Source organism: Chrysoperla carnea, chromosome 1 (genome assembly GCF_905475395.1).
Source record: "Chrysoperla carnea chromosome 1, inChrCarn1.1, whole genome shotgun sequence".
Classification (NCBI taxonomy): Eukaryota; Metazoa; Arthropoda; class Insecta; order Neuroptera; family Chrysopidae; genus Chrysoperla; species Chrysoperla carnea.
The window spans coordinates 67,792,932-67,819,774 of NC_058337.1; the positions used below are offsets into that span (position 1 = coordinate 67,792,932).

Below are 26,843 nucleotides of genomic sequence, written 5' to 3' on the forward strand. Positions count from 1 at the left end.
AAATGCAATTATCTTTATATTTATAAACAATTTTTATAAAAATTCGCACGAATTTTATGTTATTGGATGCTATAAAATACTTATTTTGAAGGCTACTCAGATTATAGTAAAAATGTTTTATTTTAGATGTGTGAAGGTTAGCACACCCATACTTTGATTTGAAGAAAAATTTCAGTGGTTGCTTTATTTTCCAAATTGCGATCATTTTTTATTCAAATAATGAACACTTATTCGTTTACTTTGAATCCCGAAAGTTTTTTTTTTTTTTTTTTTTGAGTTCACCGTAGTGACAGAATAGCCATTAATTAACTAAAATCTTAGCTACTTAAATCCTAAAACGGGTAAAGAAATTATTAAAATAGCGAGTTGAAATTTTCATATTATCTTCTAAGAAAAAATTATTCACTTCTTAGCGAGATTGATAATTTTAGAATTAACAAATTCACTCAACGGATTCATAGATCTATAATCAGGGCCGTAACGGGGGTACATAGCACCGGTGGCAAGTATTTAGATTGCGCCATATATATATCGGAATTGGCTCAACAATTTTGATGAAAATTCGTATACTGATTATATTTAATATAAGAGTAAAGTCAAAATTGGGTAAGGTAGCCATAATTGTGTCTTTTATCTTAAATAGTCTGTACATTTGAATCCAAAAAATTTTATTTTGGTCTATCACATCCAATTTTTATCCAATTTTGTTAAACCAAGTATGTAATCCCACTAAATTTGGGTCATTCTTTTCAAATTTGTCTAGCTCTAATAGATTTCAAGAATGTGGAGTCTTGGTCTCGGAATTAGCCACATAAGTGATAGCTAGCGAAAAACTGACATCACAGCAGAAAAGAATGATCCAAAATTAGTAGGTTTTAAAAAAAATTCCAATAAGATCTGACCAAATTTAAATAAATATTCATGGTTATTTCGGAGTTTGGAGAATTTTCTATAGTATTTCTTTCTACTAGTTACGGACCTGTGTATGACTCCTTCAAAAAGTATTTCTTGTTTTTTGGAAAATGATAAATCTAACTATTGTAATCAAGTACGAAAAAAGAAATTTAACATTTAAAAGGAAGAAAATTTTAAAATGCTTATCCAAAAAACCCATTTGCTTTCTTTCTGAAACTATTAAAAATGCAAGACTGCGAGTGCAATGGTTCTGTTTCTTCGATTTTTTTAACAAAATACTCTCCATTCTTCAAAATCGTTTTTCGTATGACAATATTTATTTGGAAACCAAATTTGTTTTTGTATCGATATTTACATAAATAAAATTTGCAATACAATTACTCCATTTTTTATTTTAGTTTTGAAATGCATTAGAGAAAATTACTAGCTTTAATATACGTATCGTTTATGTTTTATATGAGAGGATCTTCGGTCCATATGATTTCGCATTTACCTACTGCACACACTTATGCTATTTTGTTTAAATAAATAAATGCGTTTCAGTCCAGTTGATGACTGTAATTTATTCATTAAAAAAAATAAAAATTAAACAATTACACTTAATAGCATTAATGACGTTTATGAATGTACTTTACAGTATGTTATGTTCATATAAAATATAATTTCTAGAAAATTTTCATCTAAATTAATTATAAAAATTATTTTAACAAAACAACATAATTACTAACTTCAAATCGTAAAAACTAATTTAAAATTTTAGCAATTTTAGAAAAATAATAAGTACTAGCTTGACCTGTGTGGAATTCGCTCCCGTAGTTACCAATAACAAACCAACAAATTTCGTAGAAAGTGGTGAAGTGAAAAACAGCGGTATATTTTGACATAAATTTACGAGCGGTATATTTTTAGGCCGTGTGTATATTTTTGTCAAACCTAGACATATTAAGCTTGAAAATGAGGGGTGAATCATGAAGTTTGGTAAAGGAATAAGGAAGATAAGGGTAGGGCAGAAAAAAAATAAACAAGTGAAATTTACAAAATTTTAGAAACCGCCGAGAAATGCGATTTATTCTTTGTAAAGCGAGTTTTGGAAACTTTGCTATAAAATGTTCTCAATCGAGTCGGTTGGACCGTTTAGGTGCTACGATGCCAATGAGAAACACACAGACACAGCATAGATAAACACTTTAAACTTATAGCACTCCTTCATAAATCAATATCAAAGTAATGGCCAAGAACATCAGATCAGATGAAAAGGATACTTAAAGAGCTATAATTTTTGGGGATAAATTTTTGGAAATATTTTAATTGAAATTGAAATATTTGAGTTGACTTTGTTCTTTTGAATTATTGTTTTGAATTAGCCAGGTTTATTTGACCATTCATTTCCATAGTAATTATTTATATGTCATGCCTTTCCCAAACTGAATCGATTTGATTGATTATGATGACTGATAAGGACACACACACATAGCGGTCAAAATTATAACTCCCCCTTTTTTAGTTCGGGGATTAAATAGCTAAAAAAATATAAGTAAAAGTTTTTTGAGTTTCGAGGCCATTGAGACTTACAAATTCTTCCCCATAAAGATTACGCAGGGTACTTTTAACAATTGAAAGATTTGAATAGTTTCAAAAATAATAAAAAATTATAACAAATCCGGCGAAAACTTCAATAAATATAATAAATACTTTTTTTATGAAACTATAAAGAAAAATTAAAATTATGTTTTACTCACTTACAAAGTTTATGGTATGCTAATTTCAAAATTTGTTTTCGAACCATATTGATTGATTTATTAATAGTTTTAATTTAAAATTGAGCTGAGATTTTGCAAACAAAGACAAAATAATTTTTCGATACAAAAACATTTTTCCTCAACTAAATTCTTCGAATGGAACTTAACTTTTTTCCTAACGTTATATGTCAAACTAATGATTTATTGATTTTATGAGAACATATTAAAAGTTATAATAAATTCTATATTTACTTTAATTTCATGCTTTAATGTAATATTTTCTGCATTTTGCATTTATTAAATTTGATAATAATACCACACATCTAAGTATATACAAATTCTTACAAAGATAATTTACAAAAGTTATTTAATAAATTATCTTTCATAAAATAATAATAATAATAATAATAATATATATAATTATCATAAATATTGTTAATTAAAAATAATACATTTACTTTAATAAAATTTTATTATTTTATTTTATTATTATCGTTTTGATTATATTATATAGAAATAAAAGAAAAAAATGTATGAAAATTCAATTTTATTATTTCATGTTTAATATGTTTGTTTTAAGATTTTTTATTAACATATATAATCAGATGTTTTTAATTTAATTTTATCTGGTTTTAATAATATTTTATAAAATTGTTTTAAATATTTTAATTAATACAATTAAATATTATAACAATTATTGATACATTTAATTGATTAATAATAATAAAGATACTAGGATAAGAAATAAAATTTCCAATTTACTTTCCTTTAAAATATTAAATTAATAAAAGTGGACTTAGCAAAGTAAATTGGAAATTTTATTTTTTATCTTAATTATGGAGTTCCACAACGAAAAGCTCTCTACAATTAATAAAGATACTGTCCAATATTCATGAATGTAAATCTTAAGGAGTTAGCAATAGAACTAAACTCAAAAATAATTTTCTCTTTTTCGAAATTTACTGAGATTTCATAGTCTTGACTAGAATTCGCAAATAACCATATTCGAGCTTGATGATTTACTGAATTTTTCAATATTAAATTCGTCGAAATGTTTTGAGAAAAAAACTGAAAACATACAATTGAAATTCTTAAATTTTTGGATGTATTTCGTACTACAATCCACTACATACTTATGGTTAGAAAACGTCTCATTTTAATCGTTGCCATTTCAAAAGTTTAAATCCAACAAAGTCCAGTCGCACATTACGCATTACGTTGATATATGCTTAAGCTAAATGCTTTTTCTTACATGAAATATCATGAGTGTTAACTTGATAAGTATTAAGTAATTGGGTTTCTTAAAAAAATATGAAAATACCGTTAAAGAGAGAGATTAAAACAGAGAGATTAGACATAGTATTTGATGTCATATAGATGGGTTACCGGGAGGTATGGGTTAACAAGAAATAATTTGAAAGGCATCTCCCAAATTTTTGTTCCAAACAAGTGAAAACAAACAATTGACTGAGTTAATTTTTGAAATACCATGTATAGACAGTGTTGATTACTGTATCACCTTACACATATACATACATGTCACACACATGTCACACACATAACTGATAATCCCATATTAATACATACTATAAAATTTACATCTAATGTGTGCCCTCGTGAGTACACAGTGATGTTTACAAAAAAATGTTTCAAACAAAAGTTGATTATTTTTTTATCAGAAATATTTTTTACAAATAAACTTTTGTTCTATCTCTAACGGTTTAAAAGATTGGTCCTACGGAAACAAGTTCCAATTGACCTATGTTGCCCATTTACAAACTTTTTACGTCCTGAGTGCGCTGTAACAATTTCAGCTTAATATCATTTTTCGTTTTTAAGTTATTGTGTTCACAGACGGACGGACGGACAACCGAAATTGGACTAATTAGATGATTCTAAGAACACCTATACCAAAATTTTTTTCTTCGCATCAATATTTTAAACTTAATATGCTATGTATATTTCATATACACATGATATAAAAAGATCTATGAACAAATCTTTTCTAGACGGAATTTTGGAAGTAATTGAAAGTTAATGTAAGTTTCATTCTATTATTTCCATATTTTACTTTTTTATCTAATCCAATTTTTATCCAATATATTTTAATCAGACCTCTTGTTTTTTATCCTTTTCAACACAATTCATTTATCAGGATATAAAGTGCCTATTTTAAAAATCGATAATCTCAAATAATTTATCACCAAATTTGATAATATCTTACACGAAGAACAGGTTAGAATAGACAAGTAGTTTAAAGTGCAAATTTTTGCCATTTTTCTATCGAATGGGCGGAGCGCATGAATATGGACACCCCATATATAAATACATAAATTATAACTATGATTTTTTTGTGATTCAAACTACAATTTTCTATCTCATAACCATATGAATAGATAGTTCCTAATAGAAAGTGAATAATAATTATTTATGTATTTTCTATAAATAAATTCATTAAAATTTATTAAAACCTTATCAATATTCAACACTGTTAATTGAGCATTAATTAAATATTTAAATTTTGTTTGATTTAAAATTCAACTTTAGAGAATAAATAAACTGTACTACTACCAATTATTTTACACGATAATATCTTGAAAGTAAGGAATGGAAATCGAAAAATTCTTTATCTACAGTAAAAGAGTGGCGAATGAAAAAAATTATAAACTGCGATGAATCGCTCCCTGAATCTAAACGTCCCATTTTCTTTTTCGAGCATCTTAACCATAAGACCACAATTGGATGACAATTTTTTGTTTTATGAATCGATATATTCAGTCGGTAGAATATGCTTGTTTTTTACTGATGATAGTTTTTAACACAATAAAAAATTGGCTTATTATATAAAACAAGCTTAAATGTACGTATACGTTTCGAAGATGCACGGAATATATGTACCGACAGTGGTTAAAACGCTCCGTAAGAAAACGAGAATTCCGGCGCCATTCAATTCCAGATGGATGTATATTTTATCTCTTCTTGACCATTAAAAAAAATTAAATTAAATTAAATCCAATTTTAATTCATTCTTTTTAAATAATGCATTCATTACAGAAAATGACATAAAATAGGATACGGCAAATGAAAGGAAAAGAGAGATATTCAGCTATGACTGACCTTGTAAGGAACTACCCCAGTATTTACTATTGTGCAAACCTAATGGAAATCCATAGAAAACCATAGGTAGGATAGCCGATTTTCGATATTCAACCTAACAAGTATTTGTCAAATATTTTAACTACATTCTCAACATGAATTAATTTTATCAAAAAAGTATTACTGGATAATTCGTCGAAAAAAGAACAGTAATATTATTATTGGAAAACGTACACTTAACGTGAAGTTATAATTAAATAAAAAAATGTTTCATATTATAATGAATCATGCTGTATTTTATTGACGTAATAAATGGGTACACTTGGTAATGTTTAATTAGCAACAAGATTTTGTAATATGATACTTAAGTTTTAATAGTAGTAATTATTTATATGAATATAAAGAATAAGGTACACACATCACTTGTAAAGTGCATTAATAATCGGAGCTAACAGTATTATTTAATTATTTTGTAAATTACTTTAAAGCATAAAAATGGGAAAACAGTTTGACGCCTATTTATTTATTTGAAACTTGTGTATAAATCGTATCTTGTTTCTTGAAATTATCATCCAAATCGCTAGTTGAACGGCGGCGTTTAAAAGGCTAATTGAACGGCTAATTAAGCTAGTTGGCTGCGACATATATATTAGAAATCTGGCTATTGTGAGATCAGCTCTAATGATGATAATTTTCCATCTCCTGGCATTACCAAATTTATCCTGGAGGAGGAAAAAAAATTAACGAGCGACAATAGTTCACTTCATAACGGAAAATGTGGACTGACTTATCTTCTGTCAGAAACCACAGTTCTCATTGTACTTATGGTCGTTTAAAAAATATGGACAAATTTAAAAAATTGACATTTTCAATTTTGATTGTGAATTATATTATAACTTGACGAGATAAAATGAAAAGTAAGAATATAATTTTTCGATATCTGGCGTATTTTTCAAAATATCGAAAATTGAAAATTTTGTTTAATTATTCATCTTTCGATATTTAATAAACCAATGTAACTTGAGTAAAAAATTGTGAGCCTTTAAACCAATTATTGGTGCCATGCTCATAAATTTACACATTTAAAGTAAACATCATTAATATATTTTATAGTACAAACACACACTCGAAATATATTTTTGCATAACTATTAAAGAATAATAATAATTAAATATTGTAAATATGATGAAGTATACCTGAGCATACATAATACATAGTTTTTGAACAATAATGTTCAAGTTGTTAAATTCAATACCTCAACTACACACCTAATAACACTTTATTGTTTTAGAATGAAGTCATCTAGAACCGAAATTAAATTATTTAAAGTAATATAACATGTGCCTTACCATTGAATAACTTAACTACTCACTTAATTTATTGATGATTTTTTTTTTATTTTTTAGAAAGTTAACAATTTGATCATAAAACTATTCTACAACTACTAACTATGAATTAGTTGTTTTTTAACATTCTTCTAAGGTCAAATTTTAATACAATTAAATTTTACTTATTACTTATTTTTAATTAAAATGCGGAATATTTATATACAGTGTGTCAATAACTTTAAGTAATTCATAAGAAATCACATTAGGTCCAAGCTAATAACATAGCCATAAAATAGGATTAATTTCTTCTTTTTTTTTTTTGAACTATTTTGAATTTTGTATTACCTGATACTAAAAGTATTATTCTATTTTCATGTTAATTAACTTTACAAAAAACAAGTGAAAACAAACAATTGACTAAGCTAATTGTTTAAATACCATGTATAGACAGTATTGATTTCTTTGTCACATTACACATACATGCATGTCACACACATATAACTGATATACCCATATAATACTACAATTTGCTCATAATATGCGCTCTCACAAATAAACAGTGATGTTTACGTAAAAATGTTTCAAACAAAAGTTGTTTATTTTTTTATTAGGTTTATTTTTTACACTTAAACTTTTGTTCTATCTCTAATGGTTTACAAGATGTGTCCTACAGTTCCAAGACCCAAGTGACCTATGTTGCTGATTTACAAACTCGACCTCACTTTAAACGTCCTCAGCACGCTATAAAAATTTCAGCTTGATATCTCTTTCGTTTTTGAGTAATCGTGATGACAGACCGACAGACGACAGACGACAGACAGACAGACATCCGGAAATGGACTAATTAGGTGATTTTATAAGCACATATACAAAAATTTTGTTCATAGCATCAATTTTTTAAAGCGTTACAAACTTGGGACTAAACTAAATTTACTATGTATATTCCATATATACATGGCATAAAAATCACTAGGCACATCTTTTATTTAAAAATCTAATTTCTTCAGTCTTTTATGTAAAGTATGTAAGTTAAAACATTGAATCGATATTTCCAAATTTTCATGATGCTTATGTTAGCTCGGTAAATCTATCAACTTTACGAACAAAATCACTAGGTACTTATTTTCTGTAAAAATCTAATTTAAACCGGATCAAATTTGAAAAAAAAAACTAAGGGAAAACATTCGAAGCAATATTTCCAAACTCTTTTTATTATAAAAATATTTGAAGTACTAAATTGACAGTACTGTATAAAAATAAAATTTAGTTTAAAAACTCATGTAATTTGATTTCTTAATTGATTTATTGCTAGATTTTCGTGTAGTAAAATAAATATTTTCATAACTTTTATAATATTGTTAACATTTTATAGTTAAATATAATACCTAGACATAAATTTAATTAATTTTTTTTATTTAAAAATTACAAGTGCAAATTTAATATTTAAAATGAATTCAATTGTTTTTAGTAAATTATTACTATGTTTAAGTTTAAAATAAGTTTACCTCGATGTAATAAAGGTCCTAGATCTAAACTTACGATAAGAATTTTTTGAGCTGTGTGGTACGTACTTAGGTACTACAGGTATTACGGACGTATATAGTACGGACGTACCGACGAAATTGGCTAAAATGGATTCAAAACACTCAAATGGATTATTAGGGCATGACAAATAAATAATTAGATAATAATATTCGAGTAGGTGTACATAAACGTAACAAGATTGATAACAGTTACCATAGCTAAAAAGTTTCGACAATAGGGCTATTCTTTTACAAAATAATTCTATTTCGTTTCGGACAGTTTTCAATCAAGTTAAGACATATTTTCTATCCTAGTCAAAAAGCGCTGTTTGATAAAGATAAAATATGTTAGGGTTTTCTTAGATTGAATAGTTTTTTGAGAACTTTCCGAAAGAAAGGCAAATCGATGAAAAGAGGTATCCTTAATTTTTTCCTGTTTTCTTTTTTTAATTTCTAAAAAATCTTATTTGCTAAACAAGCTTTAATGTCTATATAGAAGTTGCGTGAGACATTCACATAAAATTTATTACATTATTAATTATTACAAATTGGTAAATTAAAAATTAAGTAATGTCCAATATAACAAAACACATTTGAATATAATTTTTGGTTACTTTGCATATATAAAGTGTAACATTTCGATTTATGCAATCTTTATTTTTTGGATTATTATTTTCTCACAGAAAATTTTTGATTTCAAAAGTTATGAAAAAAATGATTACAATAATAATTTTTTCGTGAGATTTTTAAAGGCAAAAGTAATTGATTAAGATCTAAATAGATTGTACTTTTCGTTGAAATAATAATCAAATATTAAAAAAATATTTGTATAAAATAATTGTAATAATATGATGATAAAAACATATAATTTTAATCTCTTTTGATTATTTTAACAAAATTATTTCAATAAATTTTTGTTTTGTATTTTAACAAGTGAAGTTACTGAAGAAAAATAATTATTTAGAGAAATTATCATGAAATTATGCATTGAGTGATCGATTGATTATTAAGCGTTTTCAATCGATAAGTAAGAAATACTTGATCATTTTCATGATGAAAACCTACAATGACATTTTATGGTGGAGGCTATGGGAAATTATTTCAATCGTGAATAGGACAAAGGACATTACAAAGGACGTAAAATTCGTTCATGGGGGTGCCAACTTCATAATCCTCAAGATACGGCTTTTCGTATACGCGTATTTGAAACTTTATCTTCTCAAAAATTAACGTTGTGCTTAAAACTGTAATATGGTATTGCAACTTACTCACCAATAACTAACTTGGCAAATATAAATAGGCAGCCAAAAAAATACAAAACAATTGTATTTTTTCCCAAAGAAATTCTACTTTTTAGTATATTCGAAAACAAAACCACATTTATAACCAGTCTCACCTGCATTATGAAAAATATCTTCATTTCAATAAACAAATGCTGCCCAGTAAATATTAATATCTTTCGAGAAAGTTTTGACTGATTCAAAGTACATTTGACTCTACAAATTATCTTACATATTAAAAACCAACCAAATTGCTCAAATATTTACGCGAGTAAAGGTAATTTTTCGTAGTAATATTTCGTGATATAAACTCACGTCATTGCAACAGACTAATTAGAGTGACTAAAGCAATAAAATATACAACAAATTAGCATTTTCTGGTCATAATGAGTCAATTTCCTTTTAAACATTTAAAATAACTATTCGTAGTAAATTTGCAACAAGATATTTATTAACATAACATAACAATGATTCAAAAAAATTCTCTAGAAAGTGATCGGTAATGATTTTTTTTTTTTTGTATAATTTAATGATGTAAATATATCTAATAATTATATAAAAAAAAAATTCAAGTTCTTAGTAAATCAATAATTATCTGTATTAAATATTGATAAAGGAAATGTTGTTATATTTTAATTGTTGTGTTATTAATAATAATATAAACATTTTTATAATCAATAAATACTTGTTTTAGAATTTATTAATAATAAGTTAGTTTTACTGCATATATCCTAGAAATTATTTTTTTTGCAAGGTCGATTTGTTTGCATAAATTTTAGCAAAGTTTTATTTAAGATATAGTTAATATAGTTATTTTATAATTGTAGTAATAAATGGTAGCTACTCGGTAGGTAAATATTATAAAAAATGTACAATAAATTAATTTTTTATAGTTTACCTCCTTTTCTCATTTTTGCTAGCATAGACGTCTTTCTATTCTACAGACCCCCTAGTTTTATTTTTATTATCGTAGACTCCTTTCGCCTTATAATCGACTGATCTATACGATTGATAGTAATTATCACTCAATAAATTAATACCAAATTTTTGCAAATAGACTTGATTTTCCATGTTTTTTATAATAGCAATACCATAGGCCGACATTTAACAACAAGAAAATCTATTTTTCACAAAACAATTTTACAAAATCATTATACATGGTTTTTGTAAAAATTGTTAATTAGATCGTTGATATGTGAAAATTCAAATTTAGTTATATTAACCAGAAATGGAAAATAATTTCTTTGTGTGAACAAAAACGGCTAGATATTACCGATCGTTTGAAAACCTCATTTTCCAAACAAACATTGATTTCTATTTCATAAAAACTTCTATATTGACTATCTATCCAACTATATTTTATATTGATCCATAATATAACTGTATAGTTCGAAACATGTTTACTGTAGCAAACTTTTATTAATTAAAACTTTTTATTTATTAAGTTATTTTAGAAATAAAATATTAATGAATGCATTAAAAAATGTATTAATTCATGCAAAATATATCTTTTAAATAGACGCGACATTAAAATCTAATTAATTGATTTTTATTTAGGCGATTTAATATGCATAGGAAGTACCAGAATTATTTTTTATTAAACAAAAATACAAAATAATTGACTATGCACCTATGATATTTCCATATAAATTAAGTTCCAATTTACTACTTTTTACTTATAAACTTTTAACATTGATAAACGAAAGGAACTTAAATGAAATTTAATTTAATTTGATTGCATGTTTTTTAATTCCATTTAACTTGTTTATTTACTCGTGTTTATCTGTTTTTAATCAAATACATAAAAAAAATCATTCATTAGCCACACGTATACATTTTTTTCATGGTGTATTTATATATATTTATTTAAATTAAAAGTTCTATTTTACTACTTTGTGTTAATAACAAAAGAACAAAAACATGATCAATTTAATTGATTTAATATTGAACTACTATTTTAATAATAAATAAATTAAACACTATTACTACACGGAGAATTTTTTATAAAAATAATTTGCAAAAATATTAATTTTAAATACGTAGTTATTTTTATATTGTCATTTAGTTTTCATAATAATATTTTAATGCATGACTATAACATAAATGGAAATTCAGACTATAGGTACTACTTCTCCTATATTGTACAGATTCGTAATCAAAACGTCCCCGCAAATAACTTCCTAGCATAATAAAAAGTTATAAAAAATTTTAAAAAAATAAATCTCAACCGACTCGAAACAGCTCGACCTAATTTTGTGACATTTTTTCGGTCATATTGCCGTTAATACGCTTCGATAATTATATTCTTTTGTTATCAAATTGTATATTGTATATTTTAGCTTGACGCACAGTAAATTTTTAAACTTTAAGAGAAATAAAGCCAACATGACTGAAATGATCAAACAAGAGATTTCTCCGTGTATTAATGATTTTTACTTTGAATTTTTTTTTCATAAACATCTCATATTGATTTAGACCACGTGATTGGTAATAAAAATACAAAACAATTTATTAAATAATATAGTTGTATAATTAAATAACTAAGTTTAAAACAAAACCAAATCATATTATAATAATGCCTATCGATGGCATATTTTTATTATTGACCACACCTAAATAAGATATGCTCAAATTTCATAATAACAAATAAAATAATTCTTTATGGTTCCACACCTTATTCAAATATGAAATATTTAAATTTCTTTTAAACTTAAAGACAACGCCTGTTAAAAGGATAGTATAATTTGGATATCAAATTTTTAAACGTTTTATCTGTTAAAAAACGTAATTCTCAACCATGTGTTTATACAGGGTTGTTCAACATATCTCCACTTATATGGTAGAACAAAGTCAGTCGAGTATCTATATATTTTCTGTAAAAATAGAAATTTAAAGAGCTATGTAGTACCCTTTAAGTGGTACTATCTTATTGAACAAACCTATATATTTTTCGTCAGTTGAATAATGTTAGAAATAGTTACAAATTACTTTTTAACTTTAAGAGATCTGCTCCATCAGTGTAATAAGACTTCTAATTTCAACAAAACCTTTCTTGAATTATTGCATTTTATTGAATTTTTCTTAATTTTTAAATCTAATGAAATCAGTATTAGAATATAATGCTATAAGTTGTTCGTCGCTGAATATTTTCAGATTTTTAGAGATGGAGAAATCAAGAAAATACTGGTAGGGAACACCCCATTTGTTTTTCGTGTAATATAAAAGCAAGGATAGTCTTCGATTTAAATTAAAAAATTCATTATTTAACCCCCGGTTAACAAAGAAGGGTGTTATAAGTTTAATGTGTCTGTGGCATCGTAGCTTCTAAATGAATGAATCTATTTTTATTTGTTTGTTTATTTGAAAGACAATTCAAGTTTAGAATTCCGTTCCCGATAACAACTAGAAAAGATAGCTATGATCTTCAAACGGCTGAGGAAATTTTCTTGAAACATAGTTGAGAACAATATCGATCAAATTACCTTTCAAACGAAAAAAAAAATCAAAAACGGTTCATCCGTTTAAAGCACTACAATGCTACAGTGAATCAATAAGGTCTGATTTTGTTTCGAGGGTTTCTAAAAGTTTTTAATTTATGTATTATTTTAATAAAATTTTAAAATAAAATTTTCCCGTAACTTCCACCAAGATAGAATTGTACTTCTTCAAAATCTTATGACGTTACTTCAGAATGTTATTTTTTAAAAGGCAGGGAAAGTAAAAAAATTACTAATTTTCCATTCACGCATACGTAAACAACGCTAGAGGTAGTTTTTGAACACACATCACTGGCAAAGATTTCAGAAATTAGTAATAGTTATAAAGCCATAACCAAAAACAACTTTTAAATTTTGTTAAAAAAACAAACAAACAAAACACCGAAATTAGAATTAAAATTAGAGTTAAAATTTATAATACACTGCTACCATATTTAATTATATAATAATAATTTAATTTTTATAATGGAATTCCTTTATAGAAATAATTCGTGTAAAATTAGTATTCCCATAGTCTTGACTTTAATCATATAATTAAGGTCCTTTATATAATTTTATTGTTATTTAGTAGATTAATTTTCAATTAAATATTATCAGATAATGTAATGTACGTTTTGTTTTCTTGCAAAGTAATTGTTGTTGAAATTATAATCATGGGTGTAGTTAGTTAGTTTTATTACATAAAAAAAATGAAATAAACTCGACGGGATAATGAAATGTATCGTGTTTAACTTCCATAGATGAAAATAAAGGTATATCAATAGCAGAACTGATAAAACTAAATAAAAATTGAGTTTTTAATATATTGCTTTTTTTACTTCTAAAAAGGCACAATTTTATACAATGTAGACGTGAAAATGCTAAAAAATCACGCACAAACGTAAGTTACTACCACCTTCTAAACCTATAGAAACCTTGCGGATTGATAGTCTTGCTCTATCTTAATCGATGAATACAGAAGCTGCATGTTTTTTTATTTTATTATTTTCGAAAGTTTACTAAGAAAATAGTAAACCAAATTTTTTAAATTGATTTTTCATTTTATAAAAAAAAAACACTATATTATTTTATTGCAATCACTATATTATAACGTAATTTTCCATAGAAACAAGTCGAAAAATGTGAATTTAACGTTATTCCGATTGCTTTAGCACCTCAACGTATGTAAATACGTCATAACTAATAAGAAATAGTTTTTTTTTCTTAATAATTAATAAAAAAATGGAATTATTAATTTAAAAAAAAGTACTTCTTAAATATACTTTAAATTAATTATTCTTTCATTTATATATGAATTTGTAATAATAATAATAATGGGGTTTAACCTCCGTTTCTCAGATCACGCCTATAACAGAGGAATTATATGAATTTGTAGCCAAAAAAAGGTAATGCAACTTCTCTATTGATCAAAAATAAGGAAACATAATCTTTCTTTCCAACCAAATGGCCTTAAATCAGGCATGGCGAGTTATTTTAAGTCGAAGTCACCATTGTTTTAACTTTAGTGTGTCATAAACTTTATTGTGTGTCTCTTTATCCAAGTCTGCATTGCTCATAGAGGAGAAAGCGAGACTCTGTCTAATTCGTATTTTAGGTTGTTGCTGGTTAGGTTGTCACTGTCTTACTTGTATTTTAAGTAAAGAGTCTGAGGGACTTCTGTAAGTCCCATTTGCCCATGCCTTCTTTAAATTGTTTAAAACATGATGGGCGCACAAATATTCAACATAATACATAGGTTTATACATTTTCTACGAAATCTTAAGTTAATTATCTTGGGCGAAAATTTCAAAATTCGTAGAATTAGGGATCCATTACTATTTTAAACTATGACAATAACGATAATAAAAGGAAGAAAAACAAAAGAAATTTGCAAAAATTGAGTTATACATATATTACTATAACGTTGTCAATTTACTGTACTAGTGTGCGACTTCTCAAGGCTCTGTGAAATAGTGGTTTAGGCATTAGGTTCGATATTTTAATAGATCTTAGTTCTGTAATAGAGCAATAAAAATGCTTCTTTAAGAGTTTAAGTGTACTTTACTTAATGGTTTTACTATATTACTAATGGAAGTATAGTTACTTAATTATACAAATATGTAAGTATGCTTACCTATAAATGATAAATAGATAATAAACCAATATGGTAAAACTTGTACAAAACATCTTGATTCGACCCAAAATAAAATAAAAATCCGTTATTTTTCATTCCATAAATGATACTTATTTAACAATAACAATATTTATTATTATTTAATCTAAATTTGATCTAAATATTATAAGATAAATATTTTACATTTGGTTCCGGAATTCATTAAAAATATTTTGTATGTATAGGTAAATCGAATTTTTATTTTTGGTTAATCCGTTATAATTAGAATTTATTAAGTTTATAATGTTTGTATTGTAACGGTTGATTACTTAAAAGTACAAATTAATAGCAATATGATTTAAATTGGTTGAAATTTTTATCGAAAAACATAGAACGGTAGTATTAAAAAATATTGTATGTACGCAACATTTCCGTATTAAATTCTGCTGAATGTATTAAGGAATAATGTTTGGAACTAGAAATATTTTTATTTTATTAAGAACAAATGAGGTTTTAGCCTTTATTATTTATAGGGTGGGATTCGAAATTATTTCTATTCATTATCTTTTACAATAATTAAATACCTATATCAATAGCAACAATTAGTTTATACCATACAATCGAAATATTAGCAGCTATAGTTTTGTGTGACATATATCGAGAACCTATTCGCTGTGTGCGTGTTCATGGTAGGGACAATAAAATCGATGCCAGCGCTACCAGTGAAAAATTTTGGCGTTAAAGGAGGCTGTTATGACTAATGTTAAGCCATTCTTTACATGTTAATGTTATAGAAAAGTCAAATTAAAATTATAGTAAAACACTAATTAATTAAACTTAATTCATTAAAAATTGTGAAAATAAGAAATCAAATTGCACAAATATCATTTTTCCAAAGTAAATTATTATAATTATTTATTTAAATTTGTGTAAATTTTCAATATAAGTCATAAATGCAATCCATACAATTATATATGCATCCATACAATTCCATAATTAAAGTAGTGTATCGTTACCATGGAAACGCCTCCAATAACACTCATGCACGATGTGAATATACGCGTTTGAGTTGAAAACAATACAAAAAAAAGATTTTATTTATCCATTTATGATTCTTTTATACACTTGTGTAAAAAATTTATGTCGATTCTCTGTACAGTTTATGAGAAGTGAACTATCAAAATCAGTGTTTTACCAAAAAAACAGTTCTTAAACCAAAATTGATAACTTTGTTTAATTTTTCCCATAAACCGAACAGCGAATCGACGACGATTTTGTATTTTTTACAATAGATGTATAAACAAAGATTTACATGTTTATTAGGTCTCGAAATACCTTAACTATTATTCAATGAAAATAAATACAATTAGAAACTGTAATAATAAAGTAGAAATACCTGCCCTTAAAAGAAAAGTAACAGTTCCATATTTTTTACAATAAAACATTTTTTTTCTATTTCTAGAATAAAAGAATTCTTACTGGTTAGTTATTAGAAGTAAATATGATTCAATTTCAATGATATGCCATTGAGAAAGAAAAAGTTATAAATTCAACAAAATACTTAAACAATTACATTATAAAAACAGAAATACAATCAATAAAAATATAGAACTTTTTTTTTGTATACAAAACTTTTTCTTTTAATAAATAGTTTTTTTTTGTTTCAATAGTAATAAATAGTTTTTCTTTATTTTTTGTTTCAGATAAGTCATGGACAATTAGTTGAAACAGATTTTTCACCATCAGTTACAGCGACATGTAAAGCGGGCTATATGACAATTAAAATTGCTTTTAATTCCAGCTTTGTAGGTAAGTTTGTAACGAAATTTTTATTTAACTTTTATGAACTTTTATGTATACAGTCAAACCTGGATAAGCGAGAGTTCAAGGGAGCACAATCTCATTCTCGCTTATAGAGGTTTCTCACTAACCCGAGTTTCTCGCTAATGCAGGTACATGGGTAGCGTTTCTTTCTTATAAAGGTACGCAGCAATAATAAGTCACAGCAAGTACGAATGTAGTAAATTGTAGCTATAGTTTCTACTAAATAATATAAATAAATGAAGCTCGACTGTCGCTAATATAGGTATAGATAAGTCTCACTTACAGAGGTCCATGAGGGAAAAATGACTTTTTCTTACAGAGGTTTCTGTTTCTCGCTAATAGAGGTTTTGGGAGCTTAAAATGACGGGTCCTGGCTATTACTCTCACTTATAGAGTTTTCTCACTTATCCAGTTCTCACTTACAAAGGTTTGACTGTATTATGCAATTCTCAAGGATTAAGAACACCCTGTTGTGATACGTTTATAAAAATAGGAAAAATTGAAAAAAGATATAGGGAAGATATATAATAATTAGAAACTTTCGGAGTGTTTCCCCAAGTAAATTTATCTTTAAAACAATAAAAAAAAATACAAAGAAAAATGTTTCAACAAAAAAAGGTATGAAACATTTATAAACTCCTTATTGGAAATTTCATAAGATAAATTTTTTTATGTTTTACTTTTTTTGTTAAGAAGAATTTCATTTTTCTTTGTTTTTAGAAAATTGTATATATCAAATAAATCTCAATAAAGTAATGTATTTCAGGAAGTTGCTAGTGCTGTTTGTGGTCAATTTTTAAGATATTTTCCTAAGATTAAACTCCACTTCTTGCTTTGCAATATAGAGAACCTTAAAACTTAAAGAATTTCTAAAAACTTACAATCGAATTTTCAATTGTTTTCCATTATTATTTATCACTGATAGTATTAGACTACAAGCCCATACTAAAAATTTTCGGGTGAAATGACCCACTAGGAATCATGATGCAAAAAATGCACCTATATCTAAATGTCAGTTTAATCACCATGGAGTTAATTTTGCGTGGTACAGGTGAGAATATGAATGTCTCACCCCTTGGTGTCTCACCCTTACACCAGCAAATATGCACGGCGTTGCTCGATACTAATTCAGTATTCGAAGCGAACTATATAAATGTCGTACAGAAATAAATCACGTTGTGCTTCGGAAATTGGCAGGAGATCGCAATTTTTTAAACTTCCAATACTGAAGTAACCGGATTTATTTCTGTACGGCATTAATGAAATTCGCTTCAAATACTCATGCAGAGTGATATTCATATTCTCACCTGTACTCACCTGTACTGCGCAAAACTGACGGCATGGTGCTTTTTTATATATAGGAGCATCATTTTCAGCATAACTCCTGGGGGGGGGGGTCATTTCAGCAGAAAAAAATTTCAGCATGGGCTTGTAGTGTTTATGATTCTTATGTACAGCTATAACAACGCATGTTTCTAATATAATGCATTAATATTTGAAAGTCATTAATAATAGTACATTCGAAGACAGTAATTACTAGTACATACAAAAAAAAAGAAAATAGCTTATTTAATTGTTAAACAATACAAGAGCATTCATAGCACAGCTAGTTCTGTTATTTTTCTTTGTCACGGTGATGATTTTTTAATGAATAATAATGTACGCGAGTCATTTGAAAAATGTATTTTAATTTTATTTTCTTATATTTTTCAAAAAAATAAAAAAAAATGTTACCAAGAATCAAGAACCCTTAAAAATATCCTTAAAATTTCTTATTGACAAAAAAACTTTCAATATTTGGTGAAGACCTAGGTGAAAACCAAAGTAAACTAAGCCTTCGTATTTAGCTAAAACCAAAGCAAATGTTTCATATTTAAATAGCTAATACCTTGACTTAAAAACTAGCTTCATTTGGTAGTTGAACGAAAAAAAATGAAATAATGGTTTTGAATACATGGCTTTTGAACAGACTCAAATATAGTGTGAGCCATTTTAAGGTAGTACCAGCATGAAATCACTTTTCGACAGATTTGGCCGAATTTTTTTTCTCGGGTTTATAATAGCTTTATTTATGAATTCCTAAAATTTCATAATTTTTGACCGTTTAGATCGCGAGATATTTAAAGACAAAGTTCGCGATTTTGAGGGTCATGTCCTATTTAAAGCATGTAAAATGTCCGGTCTCTCCAACTATTTTTTATGATATTATTATATATTGAAGAAAAAGTAGAAAAAAATGTTTATACAATAAAATTCTAAAAAAAAAAATTTAGAAATTAATTTTCACTTTCGAGATATTAATTTTGACGTAAATTGATCGAAATTGGGACGTTGGCATAATTATTTCCCATTTTAAACGGTCAAAATTTCTGAAACTTTGGGAATTAATAGTAAGCATTATTAAATTCTTAAATTTAATTTTTCGTTAAATTCTGTCGAAAAAAAAATTGTACCATTGCTTTAACATAGAAACTGCAAATACCATGCTGGAAATACCTTAATCTATGCATCTGAATATCTTGCTAGAGGTTCCATCGGTTAAAAAATGATGGCGTCAAAAAAATTTTAGATTTTGATGAGGCACATCATATTCTGACATCAGATTTGACCTAGTTCTTCGGTCAAATCGAAAATATGTTTGAAACAAAAATTGTTAGTTTTTTTCTGAGGATCTACTTTCTAATTTAGTGTTATACTATCTCTTACCGATTAGAATCTAAATTGACTTTAAAGGAACCCGAACAACCTGGTCCAATCTGATATCAGAACATGATGTCCCCCACCTAACTCTACAACTTTTGTTGAGGTTATTTTTTAATAGGTGGCTTCTCTGGAGAGATATTCAGATGCAGAGATTAAAATAACCCACCTGTATATGGTGGGCTCATACTGATCATACTGAAAATTGTAACATCTTTAATTCTGATGATTAAATTATTATAACAATATGATGGCATAAAACAATTTTTAGCTACACTGTAAAAATTTCTTTGGTAGTTTTAAGAAGAAGGTCCTGATGAAAGATGAAACACACAATTTTATTCTGAAAATACAAATCTGTTCTTGCTTTTACTAAACTTTTTACTCACAAAAGTGGTAAAAAAAAAGTATAATTACCAAACGTCCATTATGAAATATTACCATAAAAACTTTTCTCAATTTATTCAGTAATATTTAAAACTTTTTGTAGACAATTTCTCCAAAAGTACTGGAAGCCGTACACAAATTTTGTTAAAAATTCGATTCTGGATTCAGTTTTTTATTCCCATATTATACATACTATAGAATTTGCGCATAATTTGCGCTCTCACGGGTAAACAGTGATGTTTACGAAAAAATGTTTCAAACAAAAATTGTTATTTCTTTTATAAGGAACATTTTTTACATTTAAACTTTTGTTCTATCTTTAGAGGTTTACAAGATGGGTCCTACGGACCTAAGACCCAATTAAAATTTCAGCTTGATATCTCTTTTCGTTTTTGACTAATCGTAATGACAGACGGACAGACGACAAAATACAGACAGACAGACAACCAGAAATGGACTAATTAGGTGATTTTATGAACACCTATACCAAAATTTTGTTCATAGTATCAATATTTTTAAGCGTTTCATTTTGGTACTAAACTTAGTATACCTTGGTATCTTTCATATACATGGTATTATTAGATAATAAACCATTGAAAATACAAAAACTTCTCGTTATCAAAATTTATGATTGGTCGAGAAACCATTTTAATACTTAACTAACGTATAAAGTCCTGAACTTAATCCTTAATTCAAATCCTAAAGCAGTACTCGAACACATTAAATGCACATAACGCCTTGTAACAAGTAAGTACTAAACAAACTGTATTATATTGCCTAAGGAACGAACAATATTTTATACAATATACCCCATAAATTATATGGCGTATGTCCACCACTTAATCGATATACTTTTGTAAAATCATAACCGATCATTAATTTCTTTGTCATAACAAAAAAAACAGTTTATTTATTTATATTGTAACCATACATAATACAAAACCAAAAACATTCATGTGGAACTTTTAAAAATAAATTTTATAGAGTGGCTCCTATTTTATTGCAGTGCACAAAATTTCGAATTCCATACCAAAAAATTAGTTTGGAATGCTTTCGAAATGGTGGAGAAAATCTTGTTTTGTTTTTTTTCATAAATAATATAAGTACTTTAAAGAAAAGATCGGGAAGTGTCGCGGGACACTCTTTAGGAATTATATTCCTTTCGTACCTTGGTACATTATAAATGTAGCGCTTGCTTTTTTATTTTTCAAGATATTTTTCTGAAAATTTAAGGTATTATTTAGAAGTCAAATACTTGTTTGATTCTTTAAAGAATTTAATTTTATAGCTACTTTTAGTTTTTGCTGTATGAAATAATTGTAGTGTTAGTATAAAAAAGACATACTTCTGATTTAGTAGTCAACCCAATATATGTGAGTACATTACGTTTGTTTTGGCCAAGATACTTTTTATGACATAACATAAAAATTGCATTGTACTTACTTTAAATTATCTCTGTTTTCTTTAACTTCTGATAACTTTCACAACTCAATTTTTTTTTAATTATAAAACATAAATTTGTAATAAAATCGAATTGATTGAAAAATTTTAGTTTCCTAGGTAACCTAGATGTCGGTTTTTGGTGTCTGTTGCAGTTTTTTTGGTTTTAACTCCCAACCAGCAAACAAATATCATGCCAACAGGAACATAAATTTAATAGAAAAAAGTTCATACTTCAAAGCAGTTTAAGTCAAATTAATTTTAAATGTGTTATTATAGTACGCTTAACTATTAAAATATACAATCCAAAAATAATGTTTGCGGTTTTTCGCGTAAAATTTATAGTTTTTATCAATAAAACTTAATTTTTTGCTATTATATTAATTGTACCTATCTATTGAAACGGACGCCACTCTGTATATTACGTAATTTTTTTTTAAAAATCATAATTAAATTAAATAAACAAATATTAATTATTATTTATATTAAATAATAACAAGCTGTGATATGACTTTGGGTTTTAGAAGACAGATCAATAGCCATATTTTTGTATATGTTCGATGAATTAAAGTAAAATTTATTTTTACTTATGATACATATTTAACTTTAATTATAATTAATCAAGAAGTTCCAAATTAAAAGAATCTAAAATTTTGATCATTTTTGTGGTCACAGTGTAGTTAAATTTTTTAGCGTAAACATAAAACAAAATTTAATTTTACTTACTAGTGTTTACAAATTTATAAATCGCAAATATCACTGTGGCTAAAATAACAGTGATATTTGCGATTTTACAATTTTACCAATAATAAATATTGCCATTTTCTAATATTAAAAGCTAAATTCCAAGTTTTGTATCTACTCCATCAAACCTCTTTATTTCTGCATACCAATTTGATGACTTTTTATTTCAATTTTCAACATGAAAACAAAAACTTCCTCTCAGTAAATAATTCTAAGTAGGAGGTATTCAATAAAAATTATTCTTTTAAATATTTTTGTTGTTATAGTCATTTTAGTGGAAAGATTACAAGATTACAAGCTTGTAAATATGTTTAGGTAATAATAATAAACTGCAATTCATGGCATTAAATGGAAATATTAATGTCTCAAAGTTGTATTTATCAAACTTGAAATAATACGAAATTATTTATTTCTCACGAAGATTTATCTTTATCTTTTCCTTAACTAAAAAAGTATTTATTGTGCTAAGAGTAAGAATAAATTTTAATATAAAATATAACTTATTTCAGCTTAATAGAAAATAAATTAAATTACTTATTTAACTTCCATTAATTCAATTAGTAGCATTAAAATTAAATTAATCGTATTCTTAATTTTTAGCATAAATCATTCAAGTCAATCGTAGTTAATAGTTTTAAGTTTGAATTCGAAGACGGGCAAAATACACCCATCTTACTGATCATACCAGGACACAATTAATTTTACCGTGTATACTCACCAAAATTAGTCGAATTGAAGCACTCACTTCTACAATCTCAGTCTAGTAGCTATCTTTGTGAATAGCCAGTACTATTTATTACAGTCAAAAAATGTTTTGTTTAAAATTAATAGCAACAATTATTCTATATGTTGAAAAAACGTAATTTAGAAATTAACCGTTGTCAATAAAACAATAATGTTTGATATAAGCAAAAATAGCTACTGAACTGCACAAGTAATCACGAGAATTTGCGGAAATAAAGCTCATCGGAGTGTCTCGTGTCGCCTTTAACTCGAGTACAGAAAACCACCCATATAGCGAAGTCGGGCAACGCAAGAAACCACAAACATCACCTCCACATTTACGTTCCTTGCCCGACTTTATGATACTTCGAGAGAGTGTGGAGAAGGCTTCCATAATCTTCTAAAAATTAAAAATCCGTACCCTACTAAATAATGTATTTCACTCAATAAATCTTAATTTATAAAGCAAAGACAGTTTAGTAAGACCATTTATAACTGATTTTAATGATTTCTGATTTGTTGGATTCATCACCACACCGAATAGCAAAATAACTATTTTAAATTCCTCACCCCAAACAAAGGAGGAAGGGGATGAAAGTTTGTATAAAAATCTGTCATTTTTTAATTCATCGTTTAACCGATTTTAAAAATTATTTTGCCTATAGAATGCTACATTGTCAGCAAATAACATGACCTATCAGGTTCCGCACTAAAAAGTTAAAATCCATCAAATTGTAAACAAAAGAGGGGATAAGTGAGGACAAGGTGAAGGTTATAATTGCATTTTAATTTTTGTATTTAAAGTTGAAATTTCTCAGCGAAAACAACATTCATTGACTGTTAGGCGGTAAGAAGTTCTCCGGGCCAGTTAGTAATAAATAAAATAACTATTTGGAATTCGACTACGGAGAAGATGGGTGTTAATATTTTGTGAAATTGGCCAATTTTTTAAGAACGTCGTGCTCCCAAAAGTCACCCTTAACGCTGAAAATAATTTTAAAAAAATAACAAATATAATAAAACTTAACAATCTGTGTATATAATAGTTTTAAATATTCAAATTTTACGACCTACATGTTCGAATATTTAAAATTAGTTGATCTATAAATCAATGTCAAAAGTTTTGATGCGTTTTATAGGTGGCTTTTAAATCTTTGTTTTCGCTTTAATAATATACATTCTGATTTTTAGACTAGTGTAAAATTCCCAGAATCTTGAGGTAGCAATTATCTTTTACTTGTAATAATTTTTTTTTAAATTTTATAAATGGCTAACAGAAATGTATTTAGTTTTCAGTCTAAATCAACTTCAACAAAACATGCATCTAAGATCTACTTTTTCTGTTTTACTTTTTTTTTTAACTTCCCAGAGAAAGTTAATGTAATGGTGCCGATTTTGAAAATCTTCAGTTTTACATATTTCCGCGGCTTCAAGGCCGCAATATCCGAATCAAACCTTTTCAATTCAATGTGATGTCTGTGTGTGTGTGTACGTATGTGCGTATGTTCGTTCGGATTTTTTCGCCTCAATTATCTCCCGAACCAGCTATAACATTAACACGTGACTTACACTGGCCTTATTCGACGCGTAATCGCGTATTTAAGAACTGAAAGAGTTTTCAGCAGAATTAGTTGAGCCGTTTTTTAAATGGTCATAAAAAACTGGAAAAAACTGAATAAACAGAATATGAAAAGTAGATAAAACACATCATTTATCTATGGAGATAATGATCGTTCCAGCATAAGCTGCAGTTCATGTTCGAAGAATAGTCTATTTAGGCTAACAAATCCTTTTTTTAATGTTTTTTTCTCTCGGGGAAGTTAGTCGTGTGAACTACAGGGGTTGCACTAACACGACTTCAGTACCAGACCGACTATGTACTGCCAATTTATTTTTTTATAAAATTTTATAAATTTATAAAATTACAGTGATCAATATATCTCCATACTTTGAAGTAAAACAGACCCAAAATATTATTATAAAATGCATTCCTCTTATACAGAAAATAAATAATAAATAAAAAATATTTCTTAAAATAAATTTATTTAAAAGAATTATGACAGATTAATGGATTTTTTTAAAGCAATAGGTAATAGTAGTAGGTAAATTAATATTATTAATGATAAAACTTATGTATGGATACAAAACGAACTTTCTTGACTTTTGGCCTAGATTCAATTAATGTTTGATTATAGTACAACATTATAATACCACTATAAACCCATATAATAGAATTTATTGAATATTTTTGATTACTGCTGTGTTTCATTATACTTACAATGTTATTATCTATAATTTAAAGAAAAAAAATTGTATACTTTAATAAAATTTTTATTAAGCATTGTATATACATGCTAATTAAATTAAATATTTTTAATTATTTATTGGCAATCTATTAATTTATAATTAAATTGTATGTTCTAATGTTTAATATTTTTGTCCAAATAATAATTCTACTGATTTAGAAAAGATCTGATGATTTTTAACCAACTTCAAACAAAAAAGGAGGAGGTTATCAATTCGACTTTATTTTTTTTATGTGTGTTACCTCAGAACTTTCGACTGGGTGAACCAATTTTGATTATTCTATTTGAAATCTGGTGACTCCCGTGTGTTCGCATTTCTGACAACGGCATCCATGAGAAAACTTTAAATTTGCATTAAGTATGCACGGCAAGAGGATAAATAACTCAATATCACACCAACCGATTTCGATGATTCTTTTTTTAGTGACAAATTAGTTAGTGTACTTCAGATTCACTAAAAATCACAAAATAAAAAAAACTTTTAACAAAAAGAAAACCGATTTCAAAAGAAAAATTTTTCCTAAACCAGTTAATATGCACTTAAATGTAAAAAAATAACGATAATATAATGTAGTTAAAATTATTGTTATTTTTGGAGTCGGTGTCAGCCAAGCTAATATAGCAAACTGTTCTGTCAGAGTTGTTCCCTTGGCTGACACCGACTTCAAAAAAACAATAATTTTAACTAGATTATTTTTTTACTTTTTAGTGCATATTTTTTTCTTTTGAAGTCGGTTTTTTTATTGTAAAAAATTATTTTATTTTTTAGTCTTCTTATTGTAAATATTAATATATAATGTTAATTTCAACCGCAGAACTACATTGATCCATAATCCAAAAACATTTTCAGATACATACAAGAATCATCATTATATAATAATCGGAGCATATGTTAATACGTATTAAAATTTAAAGCATGACTAATATTCGTTTACTTTGAAATATTTCTTTAATAATAATAATAATAATACAGTTTTTACTGTTTTTTAGTAAAAACTTATAAACCTACGTATTAAAATAAAATTATTAAAATAAACAGCATTACGAATCAAATTTGTTACTCTAATTATTATCACAATTTATAACATCATCTATTATTAAAAAAACCTTACTTTTTAGTAGTACTATTTTTCAACCCCTTCGTTAGTTATAAACTATCTGCTTTTTTGGCACGTATCGAATTACAAATAAATATATTCTACGATACTAAATATTTTTTTCTTATAGGAAAATCGATAAAATCATTAGA

The 26,843-nt window shown here is 26.5% G+C and overlaps 1 protein-coding gene across 1 annotated transcript in view; it reads left to right on the forward strand.

Moving 5' to 3' along the window:
- The window catches only part of LOC123305295, a 79,349-nt gene that overhangs the window by 26,943 nt on the left and 25,563 nt on the right, over positions 1-26,843 (forward strand). Inside the window, exon 2 of the mRNA XM_044886978.1 lies at positions 17,174-17,279. Coding sequence (XP_044742913.1) covers positions 17,174-17,279 — 106 coding nt within the window. The remainder of the gene's footprint in view (positions 1-17,173; positions 17,280-26,843) is intronic.